We start from the raw sequence: 10,358 nt of genomic DNA on the forward strand, positions 1-10,358 counted from the left end.
TGTACTTCGATCCAATTCATTGCTTTTTTTTTTTTTTCTTGTCAGTTGTGGGGCTTGAACGCAGGGCCTGGTTTCTGTCCCTAAGCTTCTTTGTCCTCAAGGCTAGTGGCTCTACCACTTGGGCCATAGTGCCACTTCCTTCTGTTACTTTTTGTTGTTGTTGGTCCTTGGGGCTTGAATTCAGGGCCTGGGTGCTGTCCCTGGGCTTCTTCCACTTCCAGCTTGTCCCTGAGCTTTTTTGCTAGTGCTCTACAACTTGAGCCACAGCTCCACTTCCTTCATTTTGGTGGTTAACTGGAGATGTGAGTCTCATGGACTTTTCTGCCCAGGCTGGCTTCGAACCAGATCCTCAGATCTTAGCCTCCTTTGAGTTGCTAGGACTGTAGGCATGAGCCATTGGAGCCCAGCAGTTGTTTGTTTTTGGAAATAAACTACTTTATTAACATGTATTAACAGTACAAGGGAGTTTCCTTGTGATAATTTCTTAGATATGTGCAGTGCTTTAAAAAAATCTTTTCCTTCCTTCCTTCCTTCCTTCCTTCCTTCCTTCCTTCCTTCCTTCCTTCCTTCCTTCCTTCCTTCCTTCTTTCTTTCTCTTTCTCTCCTTCCTCCATTCTCTGTCTTTAAGTCTGTGTCTCTCACCTTTTTAAATAGGGTCTTGATATATTGTCCAGGTTGGCCTCTAGATCTCCATCTTCCTGCCTCAGCCTTCTGAGTGCTAGGAAGAGACACAGCCTTAGAAAGAATGGTTGTGAGTAGATGTGATATTACACCCCTATAATCCAAGCAGGAGTTTGACACAAGAGGCAGGCTGGACTACAGAATAAGACTGTCTCAAAACAAAAATACCAAGAGAATGGTTGTGATGTTCCTTGAATAGATGGCTAAAGAGACCAGGATGCTGTGATACTCAAGAGGCGAGAGAAGAGCAGTCGCCATGCATTTTAGACAATAGATGAACAAAGGGTAAACCAAAAGACTTTCCCTGATATTTTTGACTACAATTCAATGGGGTCTTTGTCCAACCCTTTTGTGGAAGTTGGAGAAGTGGAAAGAACTCCAATAATACTTGCAATTTGAATTTTCCTGGCATCTTGGCAGACTGGAATCTCAAAGTCAACTTTAATTTAGTTTCACGGTTTTAAGGGAATATCATGCCCATCCCATGTTGGGGCTGTAAATGTGCCTCCCATAAACAAGGGAGGAAAGCATACTTGGGGTTTTGTATCTTCAGTTTCTTAAGAAAAAAAACTGTAATAAAATTTCTCTTGATCTCTATTGCATAACTAAGGACAGACTGGGAAATGCTTTTATACAGATGATGTGTTCATGCTCTGGGTATGAAATAAAGGGCTTAGATAAGCATATTTTAAAAGGCAAAAACAAGGTAACAACATATCTATATTTTTTTCCTCGGTAATAGACTTTTGATTTCTTTTTAGTAAATCTGTCCTCTATCAATGCAAATAAGGACTCTTTGGTCACACTGTGTTAGACAGAAAACTGCAAAACTGTCTTTACTCCTGGGTTTAAGAGAATTCTTTATGTCCTATATCAAGAAAACTAACAATAACAACTGTTGGAGGGGATGTGGCCAAAAGGGAACCCTACTTCATTGTTGGTGGGAATGTAAACTGGTTCAGCCACTCTGGCAAGCGGTATGGAGATTTCTCAGAAGGCTAAACATAGAACTCCCCTATGACCCAGCAGCCCCACTTTTGGGTATCTATCCAAAGACCACAAACAAAATCACAGTAATGCCACCAGCACAACAATGTTCATCACAGCACAATTTGTCATAGCTAGAATCTGGAACCAACCCAGATGCCCCTCAGTAGATGAGTGGATCAGGAAACTGTGATACATATACACAATGGAATTTTATGCCTCTATCAGAAAGAATGACATTGCCCCATTTGTAAGGAAATGGAAGGACTTGGAAAAAGTTATACTAAGTGAAGTGTTCCAGACCCAAAGAAACATGGACTCTATGGTCTCCCTTATAGGGAATAATTAGCACAGGTTTAGGCAAGTCACAGCAGAGGATCACAGGAGCCCAATAGCTATACCCTTATGAACACATAAGATAATGCTAAGTGAAATGAACTCCATGTTATGGAAACGATTGTTATATCACAGTTGTAACTACTTTCAACGTGCCATATGTAACTGTAGCCTCTATTATTGATGATATTCCTGTATCACCTTCCTGTGGTCGTACCTACACTATCTCTGTATCTTATCTGAGTATATTGGAAACCGGGTATACTGGTATTAGAACCAGGAAATTGGAAGGGAATACCAAAATCGAGAGACACTGGGTAAAAAAAGACAAACTACAAAAGCAATACTTACAAACTGTTTGGTGAAAATGAACTGAACAACTGAACAACTCATGGGGGAGGGAAGGGAAAGGGAGGGGGAGGGGGGAATGAGGGACGAGGTAACAAACAGTACAAGAAATGTATCCAATGCCTAATGTATGAAACTGTAACCTCTCTGTAATTCAGTTTGATAATAAAAAATATATTTATATATAAAGAGAATTCTTTAGAGCCATGAAACACTTTTTTTTTAGAATAAGATAAAAATATATGCCTTTTTCATTGAAAGTGAAATGACACCACCAATGTAATGACATATGATGAAATGATACAAACAATATAATTTTCCCCCTGGGTCTTTTCTCAATCTGTTCTCTAAAATGCTAAAACAAAGCCAGAATAGCATTTGTGTCTCTTGTGTAAAAGTTGAATGAGTCAAATCATGGAGAAATTATGATTTATTATAGTGCCTCTGGCAGTTTAACTGGAAATACAAGGCAGAGCTTTGCTGGCACACCCTTGTGTCCCTTCTGGGGAAGATGGCTGGTAGTTCGACCTGTAGGTCAAGTGAAGCAGTACATTCTTACCTGCAGATGCGGGTCCTGGGAGTCCCGGAGGGCCTGGACGGCCAGGGTGACCAGAAGGCCCAGGTTTGCCAGGCGGGCCCATTACTCCGCTATCTCCCTTCTGTCCCTGAAAGAGAGAAAGACAGGGCCTGTTAGGATACTATGGCATGGCAAACCTCCTCCCCTACATGTCTCTAATTCAGGGACCATCTAGCACTTAGGAGCAAGAGCTTAGGGCAGGCTGTAAGCTCATCCAAAAAGCTCCAAAAAGGCTTAGAACAAGTGACACTGGACGTAATACTGATTGCACATTTGCATATCTAACCTAGGTGTAGCTCCTGACTGTTGACAAGAACCAAGTCATGCCCTGGAATGCATTAGGAAACACAGGCTTAGAAGAGTGAAAGGATTTATGTAAATCCTTAGCATAAAGGGACAGCAGAAGTGGGCCTGCATTTCTGGCTTTTTGCCAGCTAGTCAGTCCCACTTTCATTTCACCATAAGAGATGTTCTCATTGGCTTCCCATTGCTCTCTGGAGAGACCCAGCTTCTTTCCCAGCCTAGAAAGTGAGGCATAAACAGAAATTCCAGTCTTGATTCAGATTTTTTTTGGTCCTTATGATCAGAAGAAGGCATTTAGTCTAGGCTACCGAAAGAGCATGGATTATCAGCACAGTCATTCCATCAATGTCTCTCCATGAGACATAGCTCCACTGAGCTGGATCAGCCATATTTGCCTCCCTTCCCCAGACCAATTGGGAGAAAAGAAGCTGACAATACAAAGGAAAGGGAGATTTGCTGATCTGTAAATCAACTGGGAAACCCTGGGAAATGCATGTCATTGCTTTTCAAGGTGGTGTTTTGTTTTTTTTCATTTCTTTATTGTCAAAGTGGACAGAGGGGTTACAGTTTCATACGTAAGGCAGTGCATATATTTCTTATCCAACTTGTTACCTCCTCCCTCATTATTCCTTACATGGTTTATTTTTGTTGCTGTTGTTGTTGTTTGGTTTTTCTTTTTGGTGCTAGTCCTGGAGCTTGAATTCAGGACCTGGGCACTTACTGTTCCTGCCTAAGCTTTTGTATTCAGCACTATTACTCTACTACTTGAGCCATAACTCCCCTTCTGACTTTTTCTTTTTTTGGTAGTTAATTGAAGATAAGAGACTCAGTGACTACCCAGGCTGGCTTCGAACTGCAATACTCAGACCTCAACCTCTTGAATAGCTACGATTACAGGTGTGAGGCACAGGTGCCTGACTTTTTGCTGGTTTTTAAGACAGGATTTTGTCACGTAGCCCAGGTTAGTTTTCCATTCATGTTCCTCCTGCCTCAGCCTTCTGGTTCTGAGACTACAGTTACATAACACCATGCTCAGCTTTGTGCCTCACCTTTGCCTTTGGTAAAATGGGACCAACAAATACATACATAGGCTTGTTGTGAGGCTACCAAGTAGTTCATAAGTGAAAACGCACAGAGCAAAGCTGATCATCACATCTGCATGGACTGGTTTTGTCTTTTTCTCATAGAAAAAAGGTCCCAGTTGCTTAAAGGAACACAGCTTCAGTGACAGCTATTGCGTAGGAGTATACTCTTTACTGCATGCTCCAGGAGCTTCAAGAACAAAGATGGGGTTCTTGGCTCCCCTCAGGGATCGCTTAGACGTAACCCTAGAAAACAATGCTGCTGTGAGCTATAACTTTTCCCCACAGCAGTCAGAACAATGATTAATCCCTAACAGCATCAGCCTTGCTCTCCCCACACCACTTGTGCCTTTGCAAGCCTACCCATCTGATGAAATGTCCCCAGGTCTGAGATGCTGCATACAGGGACTCATTTTCAACCAAGATGGTAACATGTGACCTGATATCCTGCCAACATGGCCTTGGGGGGCCTCTTGGTAATAATGCCTGGGGAGTCCTTAAACACTCACTAGGGGACCAGTGAGGTCAGTTTATTTCCAGTTCCTTCCTTATGGAGGACTTACTTAAGCCTCAGCCCAAGCGGAAGCATTCCACTCGGTAACCAAGATGGGTCCCAGAACAGCAAAGGAAGTCACACCAGCTTAATATAGCCATGGGAAAGGCTTGTTTTTCTAACAGCCAGGTCAGCTGGCTCTGAGCACAGGAAGTACACAGCTTGAAGATGCTGGAAATGCTTCTTGATTCTGACACCAGCAGTACAGTCGTCTTCTGCCTCTTAGTTACCTGCTTAGAAAAGTCTTTGGTAGAACTCATTAAGCAGAACTTTCCAGGAAAAGCCACCTTATTCCTTATTTGCCACAAAGTTGGAGGGTGTCTCTGGAAGAAGCTGTTCTGTCTCCTTAATTGGAAGGTTTTAAGATATAAAGACAACAGCTGCTTTTCTGAGCCTGCCCAGAGGCAAGGCCTGCAGCAGGATGGTGATGGGGAGAGTTTAGTGGGGGAAAACCTGGTCTCCACACTTTGACCCAGGGCTCTGGCTCAGCTGGGGGGTTTTGGACAAGCAATGCCATCTCTGTTAGCTTCCTTGAAAATAAACTGAAGGGCTGGGAATGTGGCTTAGCGGTAGAGTGCTTGCCTAGCATGCATGAAGCCTTGAGCTCTATTCTTCAGTACTACATACACAGAAAAGCCAGAAGTGGCGCTGTGGCTCAAGTGGTAGAGTGCTAGTCTTGAGCAAAAGAAGCCAGGGGCAGTGCTGAGGCTGTGAGTTCAAGCCCCAGGACTGAAAGAAAGAAAGAAAGAAAGAAAGAAAGAAAGAAAGAAAGAAAGAAAGAAAGAAAGAAAGAAAGAAAGAAAATAAACTGAAGAGACTGGATGAGTGATCTCTAAAATTTGGAAATTTTAGACTGAAATGTCTTCTAGCTTGTGTGTGTATGTGTGTGTGTATGTATGTGTGTGTGTGTGTGTGTGTGTGTGTGCTAGTTGGGGTTTGAATTCAAGGCTTTATACTCTCACTTGACCCCTGCTCAACCACTTGAGCCACAGCTCCACTACAGGCTTTTTGGTGGTTAACTAGAGATTAGAGTCTCACAAACTTTTCTACCTGGGCTGGCTTTGAACCATGATCCTCAGATCTCAGGCTCTTGAATAGCTAGAATCATAGGCATAAGTCACCAGCACCTGGCTTTTCTGGAATTTTGATTCTTGGTTTTGAGTTGACTTATAATAACCTTCAGAAAGTCTTTGTGCCACTGGCCTAACAATTACTGGATGTAGAGTCTACAGTAGAAAGTGAATTCAAGATTAACAAGTGAAAAGAAGCCAGGTGCCGGTGGTTCACACCTGTAATCTTAGCTACTCAGGAGGCTGAGATCTAAGGATCATGGTTCAAAGCCAGCCCAGGCAGGAAAGTCAGTAAGACTTTTATCTCCAATAAACTATTCAGAAACAGCTAGAAGTGGTGCTGTGGCTCAAGTGGTAGAGTGCTAGCCTTGAGCACAGAGAGGCTCAGGGACAGCACCCAGGTCCTGAGTTCAAGTCCCACAACTGGGAAAAAAAAAGAGGACTAGGGTAGGCTCTCAAAGTGAATGAAACATATGTCTGTTAATCAGACTCATAATTTGTCTTCATCTCTTAGAAAGGTTGAGCTCATTCCCTCACTCCTATGAGTTCCCTAATGTGGTTTTAGTAGGACATTTTACCATTTTCCCAATGGAACTAACATCAGAGTCAAGAAATAATCTTCCTGACTCTGGCTCTCCCATAAAAAGATAAACACCTCCCTAGAAAGGAACTAGAGGACAGAGAAGTAGGTGTCTCAAAGTACAAGCATAGAATATTCTGTATAGAAATGATGGGGAGGAAAGAAAATGATGAACAATTTCTCCTCCATTTTTCCCCTCTGGACCATGCTTTAAGGGCATTATGGTAATGTCATGACCATGCCATCAGTTTCTAAACTGAAAATTAGACTCAAATTTTGTTACTTCAAAAGTTATTATGAAATCTGAATTATCAAGATGGAAATCAGTGTCACTTCAAAACTGACTAGGAAGAGACCATATTTAGCTTCATAGTGTTACCATGGTTTTGAACCCTGACTTCCCATTAGAACCACAAAATAAGATACAAAACAAAACCCATGCTGAAGAGGTTCATTCCAGGCTAATTGTTTTATACTTGGTAATAAGGCCTAGGCCCTTGGATGTCAAGAGGCAAACTCCGAACGGTAACTACTGTAGCTGTTGTGAGGAATTTGAAATCAGACAATGCTCAGCAGTTCTGATGTAAGCTAATGCTTGCGAACCATGGAGCTAGCCTAAGAAAATAATGAGAAGAATGGAAAAAGCTATGCACCCAAAGATGCTACCTTTACAGCATTATATAGTTTAGGCAGTCTTTACTTGTTCAAACAAAGTATTGCTTACTCATTTACTAACATATGATGCAGATATGTAAAAAAGGTGTTTAAAAATATTAATAGGAAAAACTTCACAGCAGCACTGGTGACTCTCACCTATAATCCTAGTGATTCAAGAGACTGAGACTGGAGGATCATGATTTAAAGCCAGCCTGGACAAGAAAGTTCATGTGACTCTTATCTCCAATTAGCCACCAAAAAGCCAGAAGTAGAGCTATGGCTCAAGGGATAAAGCACCAGTCTTGAGTAAAAGAGCTAAGGAGCAGCACACAGGACCTGAGTTCAAACATCACTACTGGCATATACACACCTCACACACATACACAAAAGTAAAAGAAAAACTGCGCACGTTGTGATTTTAAGTTAAAAACAACTACATATTGAATATAAAAGAAACAATTTGAAAGTATAAAAAGGAATAAATCTGGAAGGAAATATATCAAATCACCCTATAATCACCAGCAGTTACATATATGTTCCTCAGTGTTGGGTCTTTAGATGACTTTCTCCCTAGTTTCGTGAATTTCCTAAATTTTCTGTGATGATTGCATAAAGAGAAGGGAACAAAAATCCAATGAACGGAATAGATTTTTAATGTCCTCAATACAAATAAACAATAAATATTTGAGGTAATGGATACATTAATTAGCTGAATCTGATCATTCTTTAATGTATATATGCAATGAAACATCACCATGTACCTTGTAAATGTATGTAATGACCTATCAATTAAAAATATAATAAAACGTTTGCCAGGTTATCCTTGAACTTAAGATCTTTCTGCCCCAGCCTCCTAAGTGCTGGGATTATGAGTGTGCACCACCATGGTCTGCTAAAACTGTTTTAATGTATATTTGAAATAACATTTTGCTTCTAAGAGATTCAAATCATTAACATTAACACGTAGCACAACTATACATATTCATATATTAATCTTTTTTGAATTAAAATTACTAAAAATAAAGCTAACTTAGATGTCTATCTGAAATTTAAAAAAACTAACAAACTGATAATAAAAAAAAGTAATATGAACCAGCCACCAGTGGCTCACAACTATAATCCTAGCTACTCAGAAACCTGAAATCTAAGGATCTTAGTTAAAGGCCAGCCTGAACAGGAAAGTCTGTAAGACTCTGATCACCAGTTAACTAAAAAAAAAAAAAAAATGGAGTAGAGCTGTGGCTCAAGTGGCAGGGGGCTAGCCTTGAGCAAAAAAGCTCAGGGCTAGACCCCCAGGCCCTGAGTTCAAGCCCCAAGACTGGAATACACACACACACACACACACACACACACACACACACACACACACAGAGTAATGTGATCAGATGTAGTGATACATGCCTGCAATTTCAGCACTCAGGAGCCTGAGGCAGGAGGCTTGTGAATTTGAGTCAAGTCTAGGCTACATAGTGAGTTCCAGACCATCCTGATCTACTTAGTAAGATCCTGTCTACAAAAAGAAAGGAAAGGAAGTAGAAAGACTGAAGGAAAGGAGAAAGGAAGGGAAGGAGGGAAGGAAAAGGAAGAAAGGCAAGCAAACAAAATGCAATACATCTCTCAGGAGTACTTGCCCACTAGAGAAAAGTCCAGAAGTTTTTCTGAGGTACTCAAGATAGTTCTTGCATCAGCCCAGGCAAATGAGTCTTCTTTCCTTTCCCTAACTTATTGCCTGGCTTAATTTAGGAGCCTGCCAACCAAAACAATTTTCCTGAAACCTTAACAAACCTAATAATAAAAAAAAAGATGGCTTACAAACTGGGGAACTGTGTGGGGAAATTCCATCCTGCCATGAGACCCAGATGACCTTTCAATAGTTGGGAAATGCCTGGACTGGCTTCCAGGAACGTTTTTGTGTTTAGAACACTGAATAGAAAAGTTGAGTAAATGACCCCAACTTCCTCTCACTCCTCATTGCTGGGTTAAGATGGACTTGTTCCTATTAACTGAAGATTCACTCTTGCTTATGGCTTGAGGAGCATCCTATCCCTTCCATCCTCATCTGTGTCTAGCCTGGGAAGCCTGAGCTCCTGGAAATGGTGTCCCTCAGATGCTAGAATTTGGGGCTATGGAACACTTCTGACTAACTCATTCTCCTGTCTCTCCACACTCATCAGATCAGAAAGTTCCATCTGATGGTAGTCAACCCTGCGATCCCTACCTGCTTGCCTCGTTTTCCTGGTCTTCCTGTGGGTCCTCGGTGTCCTGCTATACCAGGTTCACCTTTTGGGCCCATTTCACCCTGGAAAAGAGAAAAGAGAAAAGAGAAAAAAAAAGTTGGAGTATGTGGAGTGGCATATTTATGTAGTTCTATCCAATCCTCAGCATGAGGAACATCCTTTGATCATTCTGTCTTTTCTAGGTGGGCCACCCTGGCAGCTTGGCAGAACGGTGAGGTCACATGAAAGGCAGACTCATTTTTCAAGGTAGAGGAAAGAAAGATGGTAACCCTGAGCAGATTACTTAGTGCTGTGGGCAGTGGACATTTTGGTGACCAAAAGAAAGACAAACTACTATTTGGGAAAAGTGGAAAGCTTCTGTCTTTTAGCCATACGTGTGTCTGTGACACTATAGACTGGGAAAAATGTTATTTTATTCATTTTAATGGTTTCCTCTTTGAGTTGAAATATTACATAGTGCTTTGTTTTGTTTTTTAATACATTGACTTGATGGGATTTTATTTTTATTTTTTGCCAGTCCTGGGGCTTAGACTCAGGGCTGGAGCACCGTCCCTGGCTACTTTTTGCTCAAGGCTAGCACTCTACCTCTTGAGCTACAGCACCACTTCTGGCTTTTTGCTTATGTGGTGATGAGGAATCTAACCCAGGGCTTCATACATGCTAGGCTAGCAACCTACCACTAAGCCATACTCCCAGCCCAGAATTGATGGGATTTTTTGACACAGTAGATTAGACAGTTTTTCCTACTGTCATAATAGAAGTTTCTGCTTATTTCATGACTTTTTCTTAAGATTATATATGTAGTAAACGTTGCTTTGAGTTCTAGCTTACTTCCATTTTATTTAGAAGAAAACAATTTTTATGGGGAGAGATATCTCAAGTATATATGTTTTAAGTTTCAAAAAATGTTTCATATATGTGTGTGTCCAAATATTCTATGTGATTAT

General features: G+C 41.3%; 1 protein-coding gene across 4 annotated transcripts in view; it reads right to left on the reverse strand.

Annotated features, from left to right (window-relative positions):
* The window catches only part of Colq (collagen like tail subunit of asymmetric acetylcholinesterase), a 62,920-nt gene that overhangs the window by 11,193 nt on the left and 41,369 nt on the right, over nt 1–10,358 (reverse strand). For 3 of the 4 annotated variants that reach the window (XM_048355899.1, XM_048355900.1, XM_048355901.1), the window contains 2 exons: nt 9,393–9,473; nt 2,912–3,017 (listed from right to left, as the gene is read on the reverse strand). In XM_048355899.1, coding sequence (XP_048211856.1) covers nt 2,912–3,017; nt 9,393–9,473 — 187 coding nt within the window. The remainder of the gene's footprint in view (nt 1–2,911; nt 3,018–9,392; nt 9,474–10,358) is intronic. The other variant, XM_048355902.1, reaches the window with a different exon arrangement.

Source organism: Perognathus longimembris, chromosome 10 (genome assembly GCF_023159225.1).
Source record: "Perognathus longimembris pacificus isolate PPM17 chromosome 10, ASM2315922v1, whole genome shotgun sequence".
Classification (NCBI taxonomy): domain Eukaryota; kingdom Metazoa; phylum Chordata; class Mammalia; order Rodentia; family Heteromyidae; genus Perognathus; species Perognathus longimembris.